The sequence below is a fragment of the Herpailurus yagouaroundi genome, unplaced genomic scaffold (assembly GCF_014898765.1).
Source record: "Herpailurus yagouaroundi ecotype Mexico unplaced genomic scaffold, PumYag 180, whole genome shotgun sequence".
NCBI lineage: Eukaryota > Metazoa > Chordata > Mammalia > Carnivora > Felidae > Herpailurus > Herpailurus yagouaroundi.
This window is the reverse complement of record NW_024412411.1, coordinates 5,278,429-5,297,502: the sequence shown is the minus strand read 5'-3', so window position 1 is coordinate 5,297,502 and position 19,074 is coordinate 5,278,429. Positions and strand designations below refer to the sequence as shown.

Here is a 19,074-nt window from a genome sequence, read left to right as displayed (position 1 = left end):
TCTCATGACTTTAAGTGGCATTATCACATCAGACTCTCAGGTCTAAAGGCTGATATGCAAGCTGTGTCGGGAGTGCAGACAGTTTTAGCAATCACTGCCAAACAATATACAGTGGTTTTTTTCTACAGTGTTTCGCATGAGAGTATTGGTTGTTCCAAATGAATGCTAAGCTAGATGCTATGCAAGTCTTTATCCTTTAGCAATGATGCCCATGACACTAGACTGATAACCATGACTATGATTCATTCACTCAACAAATATTTATTCAATGCTTACTGCATCCCAAGCACGGTACCATGCCCCAAGAATATAAGAGTATTTAATACAGTACTTGGGCAATTCTTCCCTCAGAGATCTGACCGTCTAGAAGGAGGGGGGAAAATGAACAATTAGAATGCTATAATGGAAAAACACAGGATGCAATGGAAACACACAGTAGTATGTCTAATAGAGGTAAGAGGAGAAAGGAAAGACAGCCAGTGAAAAATTTCTCAGAAAAAGTAACATTTTGGTGTTTTTTTATTGTTATTTTTTGTGGGGGTTTTTGGGAGAGAGAGAGAGAGCATGCATGAGCTGGGGAGAGGGGCAGAGAGAGAGAGAGAGAGAGAGAGAATGTCAATGGGGCTCCATCCCAGGACACTGGGATCACAACCTGAGCGAAAATCAAGAGTTGGACACACAACCAACTGAGCCGCCTCGACATCCCATTAACATTTAAACAGAGGCTTAAATAAGAGCAAGACAGACTGAAACATATTGAAGAAACTAAAAGAAGTTCTTTATAGCTGAAGCATTCAGACTGACACGGGTCATACGAGGCCTTTATAAGTCATGCTGAGTCAGGATGGGATATAGGAATTTGCACATATAATAAAAATCAATCACTTTAAAACAATCAATTGTATTTCTATAGATCAGCAAAAAAGTAGAAAATAAAATTTAAACATATTTACAATAGTATCATAAAACATCAGAAAGCTGAAATAAATTCAATGAATCATGGGAAATACCCAAGTATTAACAATTAGTTTCTTTCACACAATAGCCAAATTATGGAAAGAGCCTAAATGTCCATCAACTGATGAATGGATAAAGAAATTGTGGTTTATATACACAATGGAATACTATGTGGCAATGAGAAAGAATGAAATATGGTCTTCTGTAGCAACGTGGATGGAACTGGAGAGTGTTATGCTAAGTGAAATAAGTCAGGCAGAGAAAGACAGATACCATATGTTTTCACTCCTATGTGGATCCTGAGAAACTTAACAGAAGACCATGGGGGAGGGGAAGGGGGAAAAAAAAGAAAGAGAGGGAGGGAGCCAAACCATAAGAGACTCTTCAAAACTGAGAACAAACTGAGGGCTGATGGGGGTTGGGAGGGACAGGAGGGTGAGTGAGGGGTATTGAGGAGGGCACTTGTTGGGATGAGCACTGGGTGTTGTATGGAAACCAATTTGACAATAAATTTCATATTAAAAAAACAAAACAAAACAAAACAATTAGTTAATTTCAATGTTTTGTAAAGACCTAATAAACAAAGGCACACACCATTCTCTTAGGTTGGAAGACGCAATATTCTAAAGATGTCTAAAGATCACCAATTGTACTGATAAAAATATTAAATGTAGTCCCAATCAAAATAGTAGCTAGATTTTCTTTTCTGTGCAGAAATTCATAAGGCAATGCAAAAGAACAAGATTAAGCCTATTTTTTGGTCATGTTAATGGCCACAGACTCTATTTATATGAAATATCCAGAATAGGCCCACCCATAAAGACAAAAAAGTAAATTTCCATCCTTGCCAAGATGAAGAAAGGTGATCTGGAAAAAGAACAACTAAGTGGAAGAACTTTAACAGATAATAAGACCACTTATAACATGAGAGACATTAAAACTGAGATAATGGCAAAAAAACAGACAAATCAATGGAACAGAGGGTCCTGCAACAGTCATGTGAGCACATGGCCACCAATTCACGGCAAAAGTGAACCTTCAGTGCAAGGGAGACAGGTTTTTAATACATGGTACTGGGTCAATGGACTATCTGTATGAAAAAAATAAGTCTTGACTCCTATCTGACATCATATACAAAAAAATCAAATCCTGATGAATTACATATATAAATGTAAAAAGTAAAATAGTAAAGTGTTTACAAAATACAGAATAACACCTTTATGACGTTAAAATAGGAAAATATTTCCTAAACTGGACACAGAAAGTCTTAAATCTAAAAGGAAAGACTGATAAAATGGAACTTCTGTTCACGTAAGGTATCACTGAGGAATGAACTAGCAAGCCACAGAATGGGAGAATATAGTTTTAATGAACATTTCAAACAAAGAACCCGTATCTATAATATATAAGAATTCCTGTCTTTAAAAAAAAAAAAAAAAAAAGGCAGTGGGGAGAGGGGAAGACTTCAACAGGTATTTCACAAAGGAGTTTATCCCAGACAGCAGAAACATGAAATAGTATTCAACCTCATTAGTTTTCAGAGAAATCAAAATTAAGACTGCAAGAAGACAGTCCAGAAAAGCTAAAATGCAAAAGCCAGAAAGTACCAGGTGCTGACAAGGATATAGGACAAGAGATCTGATACACTGCTGGGTAGAGAGGAGGTAAACTGGACGCAAGTGCTTTGGAAAACTTTTGGACACAATCTACTAAAGCTGAAGATATGCATACCTTGTGACTATGCAATTCTGCACCTAAGTTTATATCCAACAGAAAGGCACAAACAAATCTTCATAAAGAAGCATGTACTAGAAAGTTCATGGAAGCTTTATCTAATAGCTCCAAACTAGAAATTACCAAAAACCAGAATAAATACATACTTCTATTCACACAATGGAATACTATCGGCAGTAAGAATGAACTAAGACTACATTACACGCAGGTTAGGATGGAACTTACAAACAAAATGTTGATGAGAAGCCAACACATAGAATGTACATATTACAGGATTCTACTTGCATAAAGCTCAAAATGAGGCAAAACTCATTTTGGTGTAATAAGTCAAGGTAGTGGTCAGACTGAATAGAGATGTCCTGAATGGAAGGGAACATGAGGAGGCTCCTAAGATTCTGGGGTCCGTGTAATGCTCTGCTTCTCTGTGGAGATGCTGTTTATGTAAGTGTGTTCATTTTGAAATTTTGAAATATAGTGTGTGTGTTTGTGTGTGTGTGTGTGTGTGTGTGTGTGTGTGTGTGTGTGTTTGTACCCTTTTCTGTATGTATCAACTTCAAAATACTTCCAAAAAATGTTTAAAATTATATCAGCATATTTGTACCAAGATGACTATCTGAGCCTATGGAAAGAAGAAAAGACAGCTACTGAACATGGGGGGCTGGCTGTTTGTATGGTATTTTTACTCACCTTTGTCCTGTAATGCAATTTGTTGCTTATGCAGTAATGCCACCTCCCGTCCCAAAGCTTTCTTCTGTCTTTCCAGTTCATTTCGAAGCACCAAAATTTTTAATTGCAAGCACTCACTTTGTTTTCTCTAAACAATTGAAAAGCACAGGTAAATTTATGAATATAAAACTCATAACTATGAATCATTATACATTCACAGTGTTTCAAAATGAATAATGGTTCAAAGCACTTCAATATTCACCTAATTTACAGATCTCTCGAGTAGCTTAATTATCAGCACCTGCCATTTTAATGGAAAGAATATAAAGAATAAACCTTAAGTCTGGGGGCAGTTCTAAGAACCCAAAAAACACTACAAAATTTCTCAGGCCTTTTTCCTGAAATCACAATACAATTAAGACAAAAATTATTTTTTTAGAGACAGAGTTCTCAAAAACTTAAACACAGATATGCCAGGACCCAGCAATTCTACTCCTATATATATACCCAAGAGAATTGAAAACATGTCCATACAAAAACCTGAATATTAATTTTCATAGAATTATTTATAATAGCCAAACCGTGGGATCAATCCAAGTGTCCGTCATCTGATGAACAGAAACATAAAATGTGGGTCTATGCTGTACAACGGAATATTATCTGGCAATAAAAGAAAGAAGTACTGATGAATGCTACAACACGGATGAACCTTGAAAACATTACGCTAACTGAAAGAAGCCAGTTTAAAAAGGCCACCGACCCTTTATATGAAATGTCCATATTGGGCAAATCCATAGAAATAAAAAGTAGATTTCCATCCCTGCCAAGCTGAACCGAGGTGCTCTGATATCCCAGATTTCAGAGAACGCCAAGTAAGGACCTAGGGCTTCTGCCCCTTTCAGGCAGTAACCAACCAATCTCCCTATAGTCTCAGTGGATACCACAGGGGGAGCCTGGACTTAGGGCAATAATGAGATAATCCTCTCCCTCCCTGCTGCATTTTATCAGAGGAGGCTTACTGGAGAGTGAGAAATCTCCTTACCACACAGTGCTAAGGAGGCCACCCTATCCAGCATATCAGCAGAGGCTACGTGGGGAACAATATCAAGGCACTCCTACACTTCCCAGCCAGGGCAGTAGTTGTGGAGGTCTAGTGGAGAGCTGGAACTCCCTTTCCTGGCCAAAAGTAAGGATGCCCCCTTCCCCTGCAGTCCTGTCACTTAGATGTCAATGGAAGCTGCTTGAGGAACCTGGACTTTTATACCCACCTGGCAGTAATGAGACAGCATCTCTCCCTTCCCTACCAGAGAAACAGGTGTCAGAAAAAGCCAGATAAAACAGATTTACGTAAGATCCAGAGACTCATAACATAATACTCGAAATGTACAAGATTTAATAAAAAATCACTCATCATACCAAGAACCAGAAAGATGCCAAAGTACATGAAAAAGGATAATTAATAGATGCCAGTACTGAGATGACAGACATGTTACAATTACCTGACAAAGATTTGAATGGCTATCATAAAAATGCTTCAGTAACAATTAAGGACATCTCTGAAACAAAGGAAAACATGGAACATCTTGGCAAAGAAACAGAAAGTTTCAGTCAAGAAACTGAAGATATAAAGAGGAATCAAATGGAAATTTTAGAGCTGAAAATATCAGTGGAATAAAAAACTTCACAAATGAGCTCAACAGCAAAATGTAGGAAACAGAGAGAAGCATCTTTAAGCTGAAAAATAGAGCAACAGAAACTACTCAGTTTAAACAAGAGAGAGAAAATAGACTGTAAAAAAAAAATGAACAGAGTCTCAAGGGATCTGTGGAGCTATATCAAAAGATGTAACACTATTATCATCAAGTACAGGGAGGAAAGGAGAAAGAGAGAAGTGAAAAAGTACTCATAGAAATAATCATGAAATCTTCCCAAATTAGGCAGAGGAAATACATCTATAGATTAAAGAAGCTAGTGAACCCCAAGAGAATAAATTAAATGAAGAAGCTGACTTCAGCTCAGGTCATGATCTCGTGGCTCACGAGTTTGAGCCCTGCGTCAGGCTCTGTGCTGACAGCTCAGAGCCTGGAGCCTGCTTCAGATTGTGTCTCCCTCTCTCTCTGCCCCTCCTCTGCTCACTCGCGCGCGCTCTCTCTCCCCCTCTCAAAAATAAATAAACATTAAAAAAAATTTTTTTAAATGGGCAAAAGATCTGAACTGTCACCTCACTGAAGAAGATATAAAGATGGCAAATAAGTATATGAAAAGATGCTCAACATCATATGTTATCAGGGAACTGCAGATTAAAACAATGAGATACCACTATATGTTTACTAGAATAATAAGTATCCAAACACTGACAATACGAATGCTGGCAAGGAGGTGGACCCACAGGAAATGTTGTTCATTGTTGGTGGAAATGCAAAATGGTCACTATAGCCACTTTAAAAGATGGTCTGGCAGTTTCTTACAAAACTAAACACAGGATTACTATATGACCCAGCAATCATGCTTGTGGATAATTACCCAGATGACTTGAAAACTTACATCCCCGCAAAAATCTACACATGAATGTCTATAGTACCTTTCTTCATAATTGCCCAAACTTCCAGATGAACTTCAACAGGTCAACAGTTAAACTGTGGTATATCCATACAATGGAGTATTACTCAGCAATAAAAAGAAATAAGCTATCAAGCTATGAAAAGTCATGGAGGAACCTTAAATGAATGTTGCTAAGTAAAAGCAGCCAATCAGAAAAAGCTACATACTGTATGATTCCAACTATATGACATTCCTGGAAAAGGCAAAACTATGGAGACAGTAAAAAGATCAGTAGTTGCCAGGGGTTCCCGAGGGAGGGGGAAAAGGATGAACAGGTAGAGCCCAGGGGATTTTTAAGTAGTGAAATTACACTGCATGATACTGTAATGGTGGATACATGACATTGTGCATTTGCCAAACCCAGACAACTGTACAACATAGAGTAAACCTATGGTAAAACTACGGACTTAAGTTAATAATATTGTATTGTACTAATATTAATATTGTGTTCACATTGATTCAACAATTGTACATGAGATGTTAAGAACAAAAAAAGCTGGGAGAAGAAGGAAATAATTTCTGTACAATTTTTCTATAAACCTAAAACTACTCTAAAAAATAAAGCTTATTTTTAAAAAAGTGATAGAACTATACCTCAAAAAAGCCAATTTTACTGAATGTTCATTTAATAAAACACATCCCAGACACATTCTACCAGAGATACAACTAAGTTTGCTACATAGGTAAGTCTGTGAACTTATCTTTCTATTAAAATAGCTCCTACTTAAACCTATGAAACCACACTCTAAACTTTACTCAGCCTCCCTTTTAATCCAAATACCTTTGGAAGCCAGAATTTGCCTCCAGATAAAATCTGAAATCCTGCCCCCACAATGAACATACATGTACTTGCACATTTGTATTCACACACAATTACTGTGCTATGAATGTATGTGCCCTTCTCTTCTGCTCTTTTTTTTAATTAAAAAAATTTTTTTAAGTTTATTTATGAGAGATAGGGACAGCGTGAGCGGGGGAGGGGCAGAGAGAGAGGGAGACACCAAATCCAAAGCAGGCTCCAGGCTCTGAGCTGTCAACAGAGAGCCTGACTCAGGGCTTGAACTCACAAACCAAGAGATCATGACCTGAGCCGAAGTGGGACACTGAACCGACTAAGCCACCCAGGTGCCCCTCTCCTGCTCTTTATCAACAGTGTCAATAATATGCTTCTCATGATTTTCCATAAAATCTTAACCCAATAGTAATATTTGGCTGTACCTAGTAAATTCTTATCTCCTTCCTAAGATATGTACTAATTAAAATTGTAATGAGGAAAAAAAAAAAACTATTCATTAAATAAACCGAATAGCTTTACCAAGCTGGTAGAAAACTTTAAAAGGTAAAGTCAGCATCTCTATTTGATTCAAAGATAATGAAGAAGCAAGGGCACTCAGTGAGATGAGTAATGGTATCGCCTTGTTGAAGCAATGGGCATGGAAAATGATCTGGCAGTTGCGTGTAAAGTACTTTATGGCTATCGTTTCTCACCCAAAATGCTTTCTTCCTCATCTCTGAAACATTGATTCTAAACAGATGGCATGATCATCTGTTAAAGACATTCAAGCCAAGAAAACAAGCAGAACAGCTTATTTCCAATCATCATTATATTTGACTGGAAAACTCTATGAAATATGAAACATTCCTAAGCAATTTTTCTTGAACAAAGCAAACATTTATGAAGGGCATACTATGTGCTCCTAAATGAATGAGAAATGGTGTCTGCTTTCCAAGAGTTTGGGTCTAATGGAGATAAAAGCCATTTTGCCCTGTCAACCAAATGTAAAAACAAAGACCAAAGACAGTGTGGTTGTTTATCATTAAAGAAAAAGGAACCAAGAAACAATTTGGATTTCTTTAATAATTCAATAGTATGATCATGACAGGCTAGGGTGTTTTTATATCACTGAGAGAAAAAATACACAAATTCTTAGGAAACGGTCCTTTTTTTACAAAGAAGTTAAGTGTTCAATTTTTGTAACTTGCATTTTTCCACAAAATATGTAAACCGAATTCTACCTGGGCAGAGGAAAAAAGAAACAACAGAAAAAAAGTGAAGCAACTTTTTATAGAACACAGATATGCCTACACAGAGGGTTAATCTGCTCTATTCCAGGGTACACACTCAAATAGGGAATATTTTCTAGAATCAAAGCACCAAGGGTACAAGTTAATCTAAATACTAAACTAATACAGGAAGGCATGTTTACAGTGTGTTTGTGTTATGGTCCATGTGCAGAAACTGGCCCATTTACAGAACTGTATCAAGTCATTCAATACCAGGATGGTTGGCTCTAATTTCTGATGAGAAGAGTAAACAAACCTGACCAAGTGGGATCTGGTTCTGCTTCTTTTCTAACTCATCTAACACAAGTGCCTAAAGACCCTAATGTTCTATAAGTATCTGCTAATGGGTTTCTGTGTTCTATTTATCTGTTTACTCCTAGTTAATGTCACATGTGCATCTCCAATGGGTAAGTATTCATTGGATCTTAGTGTTTTTATACAACATGTATCTGATCTGAAAATCACAGGTAGATTCCTCTATTTGCAAGCACACACATTCCTATTTACAAAGACAATGACAGGCAATGTTAAAAGATTCATTTCAGAATGACAGACTAATTTGTAAATGGCATACTAAAGGAAACAATTTTCTTTAGATCACATTGGAGCTAAAAACCTGAGGTGAAATGTTCTCAAAGCATGGTCCAGGAAACCACGAGAGTTTCTGAGACCATTTCAGAGTCTGTGAGATCAAAAATATTTTCATAATACTACTAAGCTATTATCTCCCTTTTTCATTCTCATTTTCTCATAACTGTATGTACGGTGGAGCTTTCCAGAGTCTCTAAGATTTGTGGTATCCTCACAGCCTGATTGCCGAAATAAATGTGAGAATCCATCTGTCTTTTATTAACCTAGGCATCACCAACAGGTACACACTAAGTTCTCTGAGGTCTTGATAATTTTTAAGAGTATAAAGAAGTCTTGAGACTAAAAAGTTTGAGCATGGTAGATTAGGGCACACTCATCTATATTCGTTTTCCCACAAAACCTGGAAATAATTAACAATCTGGAAAAAAAAAAGTTTTAGAACTATGGCAGTTGTGCTATGGGAACAAATTTACTTTTAAATGTCATTTCTAGGTTGTTTCTATTGCACTTACAGCTACTCAACCACCAAAAAAGGGAAAAAAATTTCCTTAGAAAATACTTAATCCAGGGGCACTTGGGTGGCTCAGTTAGTTAAGCGCTGACTTCAGCTCAGATCATGATTTCATGGTTCATGTGTTCAAGCCCCAGATTGGGCTGTCTTCAGCGCAGAGCCTGCTTCAGATCCTCTGTCCACCCTTCTCTCCCTGCTCCTCCCCTTCTCATGCACGTGCATGCACGCTCTCTCTCCCCCAAAATTAAATAAACTTTAAATAAATAAACGTTAACAAAAAAAGAAAATAATCCAATTTATTAACTTCATAGACACAGTGGCAATATCAGACCTAGAACCCAGATCCAGCTGGGAAGATAAAGCAAAAGATATATAATAATAAAACATATACAAGTTCTACTTCTGCTGTTAAGAGAATGAGCACCTAAGAAACTGGTCCTCTGATTAAATAATAGCTACAGGCTCCAGATAAAATACAAAAAGCTGCTACATGAGAATTCTGGAGATTGATCAGTGACAGGTAAATTTTGGAGAGATTCAGAGCCTGGTGCAAGCAACCAACATACAGAGTGAATTTCCCCTTTTCTGTAGCTTTGTCCTGAGAGTGACTGCAGTCAAACTCCAATGAAAGACAACTACCTTTCTAGCCAGAAGAGCCAGGGGAAAGAGATCAGGCAATCAGAATGGAGGAAGCAAGAGAATGGGCACCCCAGATTCTGTTTAAATTCAACCTGAACCTCTGAATCATAAACAACATATGCATGAGGCAAAACAGAAAGCAGCTGTAAGGGTAAAAGTACTGAACTAAATGAAATCTGAGCCAATGTCCACTGCAAGCATGACAGCTTGAACCTAACCAAGTAACTACCTGCTAAAATAACATTGTGGGGTGTCTCGGTGGCTCAGTTAGTTAAGCTTCTGACTTCAGCTCAGGTCATGATCTTGCAGTTCGTGAGTTCAAGCCCCATGTCGGGCTACGATACTGACAGCTCGGAGCCTGGAGCCTGCTTCGATTCTGTGTCTCCCTCTCTCTCTGCCCCTCCCTCACTCATGGTCTGTCTCTGTCTCAAAAATAAATAAATGTTAAAAAAAATTTTTTTTAAATAAAAAATCGATATTCTTCAGAAGAAAGTAACAAAATCCAGAGAATCCACAAAATTATATTCACATTGTCCAGGATAATATGTAGTATTACCCCATATATGAACAGCCAGGAAAATAGGACTCATCTCCAGGGAAAAGACAACCCACATATGGCAACCCTGAGATGACCCAGATGTTAGAATTATCATACAAAGACTTTAAAGCCACTATTAAAAATATGCTGAGTGAGAAAAAGTAAAATATCCTTACAATGAATCAACAGATATGAAATCTCAGCCAAGTATTACAAAAGGAAAATACTCTCACAATGAATAAAAAGATATAAAATCTCAGCAGAGCACCAGAAAACATTAAAAATATTAAAAGCAGGGACTTCTGCTTCTAGCCAAGATGGAATAGGAAAAATAAATAGTGCTCAACTAATTTTACCAGGCTACCATACTCCTAATACCAATCTGATAAAGTAATTTAAAACATTGTGCTCCAGTATCCCTAATAAATATAGCAAAAAAACCATTAAATTATTTCCAGATCAAATCTATCAAGACACAAAAAAAAAGAGTATATACTGTAACCAATTCAGAGTTATTCCAGAAATGTAATGTTAAACATCTGAAATTAAAGTATGCGGAATTAAGGAGAAAAATCACACAGTCATTTCAATAGATGCAGACAAAGCATCTGACAATATTCAACATCCATTCATGATAAAAACTCTCAGAAACTGGGAGTAGGAGGGAACTTCCTAACACCAATAAATGGCATTACTACCATTATGTTTAATTAAGAAAGGATGACTCATTTCCCCCTACGATCGGGAACAAGGATTTCCCCTTGCATCACCTTTATTCAATATTGTACTGTACATTCTAGCTATTGAAATAAGTCACAAAAAATAAACAACAAAAAGCACATAAAGCAGTCCAAGTTTGCAGGTATGAGTGTTTACATAGAAAATCCCAATAAATACACAAAATAACTACAAGAACTAAAAAATTAGTATAACAAGGCTATAAGATACTAGGTTAATAAATTAAAAGGAACTATATTTTTTATACTAGCAACAAACAGATGAGAAACAAAAATTCAAAAACAATTCCATTTGCAAGAATGCACCCCCAAAACTCCCATAAAATACGTAGGAACAGCTCTAACAAAAGATGTCCAAAATCTCTCAAGATATTGAAAGAATTAAAGAAAAATCTAAATGAAAGAAATATATGCCCTGTTCATGGAGTGGACAACCTGTTGTTGCTAAGATGGCAATTCTCCACAAATTGATCTACAAATCCTTATCAAAATTGCAACAGGACCTTTTTTTTTTTTTTTTCTTTGTAGAAATGGACAAATTGATCCTTGAATCACTTGGAAATACAAAGAACCTAGAAAACCCACAGGAATTTTGATAACAAGAACAAAGTTGGAGGACTAACCATATATGGTTTTAAAACAAGGGATCTAGGGGCGCCTGGGTGGCACAGTCGGTTGGGCGTCCGACTTCAGCCAGGTCACGATCTCGCGGTCCGTGAGTTCGAGCCCCGCGTCGGGCTCTGGGCTGATGGCTCAGAGCCTGGAGCCTGTTTCCGATTCTGTGTCTCCCTCTCTCTCTGCCCCTCCCCCGTTCATGCTATGTCTCTCTCTGTCCCAAAAATAAATAAACGTTGAAAAAAAAATTTTTTTAAACAAGGGATCTATAATAGTAGAATTTGATATTGGTGAAAGGTAGACATATAGATCAGTGGAGCAAACAGAAAATCCAGAAATAGATGAACACATATTTAGTCAATTGACTTTAGAAAGACATTTCAAAACAATTAAATTAGCAAAGAAAAGATTCTTCAACAAATGATGGTAAATCAGCTGCATATTCATATAGAAAAAAATTACCTCACTTATTAACTCATACAAAAAAACTAGTTTGAAATGGATCATAGGTCTAAACGTCAAGCCCAAAACTACAAAACTTCTAGGAAAAAAAAAAAAAAAACACTAAAGAAATTTATACGATTTTAGGTTAGTCCAAGATTCCCTATAAAGAAAACAAAAAGCCCTACTGATAAAATAACATTAAAAAACACTGTATTTCACTAAACTTATAAATTTTTGCTCTTTAGAAAGCATCATTAAGAACATGAAAAGGCAAGCCACAGAATGTCAGAAAATATTCCCAACATGCATATCAAAAAAAGGACTTGTATCCAAAAAAAAGAAAAATACAAACACACATGCAAAACTATACGTATACACACACTCTCTCCCCCTCCCTCTTCCTCCTTCTCTGTTCCCCTCTCCTCTCTCAAACCTTAACACAAGAAGACAGAAATCCCATTAAAAAATAAGGGGAAAAAACATGAAACTACTTTACATGTATACTAGGAGTGAAAAAATAAGGAAATAAATTACAGATAATAGGAGCTAGGTTTCTCACTAACAGAAATAAAGATACTACAAATAAACAAACTGAGGTAGAAGAATGAACTCTGTGCTGTTAGAGTTGGATGTATCAATATGAAGTCATGTTCAGTTTAATACACACATAGATACTTGTGTATACCAGCTCTGTCTACTGCGAGGACCTAGAAGCAGTTAAAACCCAGTAGCCACAAGCATACCCAGTACCCAGATCTTGTTTCTAAATACCATTATCTAACGGAAGGAACAGGACTCCTTGCAAAAATGGCTCATTCAGGGTTGAAAGAGGGGAAAGACAAGATGAGCCTGGATCATATAGTGCCAGAAATTTTAAAAGTGCTTTAAAAAGCACACAAATAAAAAAGAGTCATGTCAAAAGGACATAGGAGCCAACCTGAAAGAGCTCTCAATGTCACAAGGTGAGCAAGAAAATAAATAACACAGTATTTGATTATAACCTAAAGTATAACATAAATATATAAAAGTCCATACTGATGAATAAATAAATAAATGGGGCAGGACAAATCTTCCCCACAAAGAATTCTAAATAACATATGTAGGCAGTCTTCCCTCAGAAGGTGGAATCTAAGTCCCCTCTACTGGAGTGTAGGCTGGACGTAGTATCTTGCTTTCAAAAAATTAAGAGTATGGAAACAATACTCCAAAGGAGAGTACAGTGGATAAACCTAGGGAACACCACCGTAAGCAAGTAGTGATTAAGGTAAATATCAACAGGGATTAGTAATGGCGATTTAAATGCAGGAAGGAATGAGAAACTGTCATAGATCAGAGAAGCCTAGGAAGACAATGTGGTATCCTGGGCTGGATACTGGAACAGTGAATTCAGGCTAATCATGGCAAAACAACAGACAAATCCCAATCACAGGATATTCTATAAAATACCTGTCTAGTTTTCCTCAAAACTGTCAAAGTCATTAAAAACAATGAAAGTCTGAGAAATTTTCACAACCAAGAAGAGTCAAAGGAAGCAGGCCTACTAAATGTAATATGGTTTTCTTCATGGGATTCTGGAACAGAAAAGAACATTAGGTAAAAATTAAGGAAATTTGAAGAAAGCATGGATTTTAGTTAATGCTGATTTATCAGTATAGGTTCATTAATTATAATAAATGTATCATTAAGGTAAAATGTTAATAACAGGAGAAACTGGCTGTAGGGTATACACTTTGTACTGTCTTTGTCATAATTCTATAAATCTACTACTGCTATAAAATAAAGTCTAGTTATTTTTTAAAAAGACATTAGTGGAAACACTGGTGAAACCTGAATAAAGCCCACAGTTAATGGTAACATATCAATGTTAGCTTCTTAGTTTGATGTTGTACAATGTTAAATGTAACATGGTTATAGATGAGGTTAATATTAGGGGAAACTGGATGAAAGTTATATGGAAACATTCTGAACTATCTTTGCAAATTTTCTGCAAATATAAATAGTTTATTTTTTATGGGCAAAAATACTTAAATTTACACTTCCTAAAGAATACACAAGTGACCAATAAAGATATGAAAAATGTCTGCCATAGAAATGTGTTACAAACTAAGAAAACACTATACACCCTCAAGAACAGCTAAAATTAAAGAGAATAACCTCTTAGATGAAATAGACAAATCCTTGAAAAATGTAAGCTACTAAACTGAAGCTCACCCAAGAAGGAGATAACTTCAGTAACCCCCAAATACGAAAGAACTAAATTCCTAGTTCAAATTTTTTTTTTTTCAACGTTTATTTATTTTTGGGACAGAGAGAGACAGAGCATGAATGGGGGAGGGGCAGAGAGAGAGGGAGACACAGAATCGGAAACAGAGCCTGACGCGGGGCTCGAACTCACGGACCGCGAGATCGTGACCTGGCTGAAGTCGGACGCTTAACCGACTGCGCCACCCAGGCGCCCCCTAAATTCCTAGTTCAAAACACACAAAGAAAATTCCATGTCCAGATAGCTTCACTGGTAAATTCTACCATACACTTAAAAAATAATTCCAATTCTACACCTATTCTTCCAGAAAACAGAAGAAAAAGCACCTCCCAACTCACTGGGTTGTAGCCAACATCACTCTGACAACAAAACCAGACAAAGAGATTCTAAGAAAACAAACTACAGACCAGACCAATATCCTTAATGAATGGAGACACAAAAATCCTTTAAATATTTTAGCAAATTGAATCTGGCAATACATATAAAAAATATTTCCTCATGAACAAGAGGGGCTTTTCCCAGGAATGCAAAGTTGGATTAACATTCAAACATCAATGTATTTTACCACCATGATATGAGAAAACAGAAAAACAAAAATACAATTATCAATGGATATAGGAAAGGCATTTGACAAAATCCAAAACATATGAGCAAAGTTCAAGATGACAACAGCAGAAATTTCATAAGAAACAAATAAATGTCAAAAAGATACGTTGGCCATTGATGTAGTTTGAGAAGATGCTAAATCTTTTAAAAGCCATCAAGTATGAACTCAAGTTCTTATAACAGAGAAAGTTATACTTGATCTTACAAAGTACTCTGATTTCTTTTTTTTTTTACTGTTTTTTAACAATTATTTATTTTTGAAAGACAGAGAGAGACAAAGCACTAGTAGGGGAGGGGCAGAGAGAAAGAGGGAGACACAGAATCTGAAGCAGGTTCCAGGCTCTGTCTGAAGCAGGTTCTAGGCTCTGAACTGTCAGCACAGAGCCCGATGAGGGGCTCAAACCCACGAACTGTGAGGTCATGACCTGAGCCGTGGTCGGATGCTTAACCAAATGAGCCACCCAGGGACCCCCAAAGTAATCTGATTTCTTTCAGCATCAAATACGCCTTCTGACTGACTATACTTAGGCTAAAATTAAAGTCAATTCTTAAAAATTCAAACTGTCTGGGTTGGAGTATGATGACCTTGGGGATTTAGAAAGGGAATGAGGAAAAAAGGTAACAGTAAAGTTTCTAATTTGCTACAGGTGAATCTCAAAGTAGAAAATTAACAAGTACATGGCATTACTGCCTGAAAGAAGACAAGTAAACCAAAATTTGCCTCCACTTGTGAAATGATTATGGGAAAGTTGCTTCCTGCCTTCAGGCCTCATTCTCCATCCTGTAGTATGGAGGAGAGTATGCTTGCTCACAAAAAAGAAAGAAAATTTTCAGGCCCAGAATGGTGTCACTTAGATGGAGTTCCCAAACTGGTACATACTATGAAATCTAACTGCATTTCAAACCTCCTCTGGAAATGGCCAGCTAGGATTTTTTCAGTCTTTGCCAATGAGTCTGACCCTTAGGCCCTCTGTATCCCCACAAAAAGGATGAGGCAATCTGCATGATAAGACTCTTGGCTTTTCCCCCAAGGAGGCAGGCCTTGCCTGGAACAATCCTCTTCTTTTGCTAATAACTTTCTCGCCCCACCCTCCTTCTATAAAAACCTTCCATTTTGTACAATTTAACTTGCTAGATAAGGTATTGCCCAATTGATTCCTGTGTCATTTGAAAAAGCCACATAGAAATTCAAATTTTCTTGGCTGAATTTTGTTATTTAACATGCTAGATTCATTCCTAAATTCCATATTTATTGAGCACTTACTATGTGTCAAACACTTTTCTAGACATGGTGAATACAGCAGTGAAGAAAAACAGACAAAAATCCCTACCCTCGTAGAGTTTGGAGAGACAGACAAAGTACATATGCAAAGTATATAGCATGTTAAGGGGTAATAATAGGAGAAAAATAAAATGGGGAAGGGGGTTGAGTGTGCTGAGGAAGGCTGGCTTTAGTGGGGTTATACAGGAAGTAGATGATTTCTAGGTTCACTTTTAGTTCAAAAATCAATGATTCTCTTCTATGTTGACCAGGCAGCGTAAAAACACAAAGTGAACCTCTGAACCTGACCTCTTTAAACTCACACATTCTATCACCTTGCTCTATGTGTCACCACTTATATTTTAGAAAAATAGGATTAAACATACATTTTTTCATACTGAGACAAAACATATGCTGTCATTTAATGGAATAAGTAATTTCCCAGTCTTGCCTTGGGGAGACGAAAATAAGAAAGAAAGAAAAAAAACCCTAGCAATTTCTCCTCAGACAAAGGTTCTAAAAATGTGGCATTTCTGTACACTACAGAAAGGATTAAAATTATCTGTTTTTTTCTCCTTTTCCAATATGTTTGTGGTCTGGAATTTCTTCCTTGACTGAGCCTAAGTTAAAACAAGAAAGACATGGTTTAACAGCTTCTCCAAAATGGAAGATTTTCCATAGGCAAGAAAAGTCGTATGAATAAATATTACTACTATAGTTATTGCAGCTGCCATATTCTGTGTGCCTGCTATGTGCCAGGTACAGCACTAGTCATTTTATATGTTAGGTTGAATTATATGAAACTGCCATTTATAGGTCAAAATCAGCAATTTCGTATAGTTTAAATACAGTATCATCCATTAACTTCAAAGTCCATGAGAGAGGAGGTCCGTGTAAGTGGTTAATTGCATCGCTTTTCTATAATTCATCTATTAAACTATTATCTTGGGCAAATCTTCAAGATGATATGGAACTTTTGTTTGGAGATAAAAAGGTCTTTTCCTAAGTTGATACGCTATAAATGACAACTGGAAGATACTGCCTCTCTGTGAAAATGAGTTAGTAAAAACAAAACAAAACAAAACAAAACAAAAAAACAACTCAAAGTTTTTTAGTTAGGACTTAATTTGAGCACAGATATCATCAAAAGCTGTCCATAGCCATGGGGTTTCATTTCGAGAAAAGTTCAATTTATTAGTTATACCCACTATTCTGCTCAAAGATAGAATCTTTATTCCAAAATTAGTATTTTTAAAAATAATTAATTTAGAAAAGAGTCTAGAGCAACCCCAAATTACACTAATATCTTGAATCTGTCCATTTGGGTTGGAATTTCTATTTCTTTGGAAATGCCTCATCAAAGGAATCTTTCCCCAAAGAGAACACTGTCCATAAACCAGCCTATTAAGTTTACTCCAAATAATTTTAAGTTCATCTTTTAAGCAGAGATTAGTCCCTAAAGGTTTTTGTTTTTTCTTTTGGCAGCTATTTCCCATTCACTATAGTCTGTGTCTAGAGTTCACATTAGTAAGACATTAATAAAATAGCTTTTAATTATTTTCTAAGTAATTGTATGTCATCTAAAGTTTCATCTAGCAGAAAAGGCAGGTCCTTTTTTTTTTTTTTTTGCATGTTCCATTAAGAGATGGGAAAGTGTTTTCCAATATTTAAATGCCAACATAAGTCTCAGTGAAACATTAAAAGAAAAAATACCTAAATAAAGCTTTTTGGAAAAAAATTAATTAACACAAGAAGAATATGATGATCAACATTCAGCAATCAAGGAGTCTAAACAATAAATATATATAAAAACCTACCAACTCATTGCTTGTAGATGTGAGTCTTAGCTTTTCTTCAATTTCCTTTCCAATTTTCTGAACAGTTACCTGAGTCTGTTTAATCGCACACTGGGCTCTATGAAGCCTAGAAATAAAAGTTAGAGAAAAATTCAAGTGAGTTAACTATAAACTCTCAACACAGAGACATAAATGGAACAAACAAGAGACATTAATGGAACAAAATGAGGACAAACCTTCCAGGATAAACAGAATTAGTAATGAACTCTAACTGATCATTTCATAATTCCCTAGCATACCTGTAATGAAATAACAGGAATTACAATGTGCCCTTAAAACACCCTTTCAGGGCATCCAGGTGGCTCAGTCAGTTAAACATCCAACTCTTAATTTCAGCTCAGGTCATGATCTCATGGTTCAGGAGATCAAGCCCCAAGTCTGTGCTGTCAGCATGGAGCCCACTTGGGATTCTCTCTCTCCTTCTCTCTCCCCCTCTCTCTCTGTCCCTTCCCCACTTGCGTGCACACGGAGGAATAATACAATAAGTAAAGAAACTTAAAAAAAAAAAAACACCCTTTCTATGCCTGCCTGCCTCTGATATATTGAGAGTTAAAATGGTGAACTCACAGGAGTCTGGAAGACACTTTAGAGAGAAAATAATCTAGTTGAATCCCATCATGTTAAAAATGTGAAAACTGACGCCCAAGGAAATTAAGTGGATTACTAAAGTCGCCAGGAGAACATCGATGATGACAAACCTGAATATTACTTATGGGTATCCACAAAGAAAAAAAGAATTAACAATAATCCCAGTTAAAAAGACTAATTTAAAGCAGCAGCCACTTTGAAACAAGGAACATTGAAAAAAATCAGAAACTATTTTTCTTTTTTGCTTACATTATGGGTTTGTGTTTTTCTTTGTCTCTTGGTCTTCAAACATAGCTTATATATTTCTTATACACATACATATTAAAAATGGTCAAACTGTATTTTTAGATGACATGATTTTCATATAGAGAATCATTAGAAATCTACAAAACAACTACTAGAG

At 36.4% G+C, this 19,074-nt stretch overlaps 1 protein-coding gene across 3 annotated transcripts in view; it reads right to left on the bottom strand.

The window, feature by feature from the left end:
* The window catches only part of UVRAG (UV radiation resistance associated), a 301,824-nt gene that overhangs the window by 152,694 nt on the left and 130,056 nt on the right, over positions 1-19,074 (bottom strand). For all 3 annotated transcript variants that reach the window (XM_040489399.1, XM_040489400.1, XM_040489398.1), the window contains exons 7-8: positions 18,045-18,150; positions 3,379-3,505 (exon numbers count right to left, since the gene is read on the bottom strand). In XM_040489399.1, coding sequence (XP_040345333.1) covers positions 3,379-3,505; positions 18,045-18,150 — 233 coding nt within the window. The remainder of the gene's footprint in view (positions 1-3,378; positions 3,506-18,044; positions 18,151-19,074) is intronic.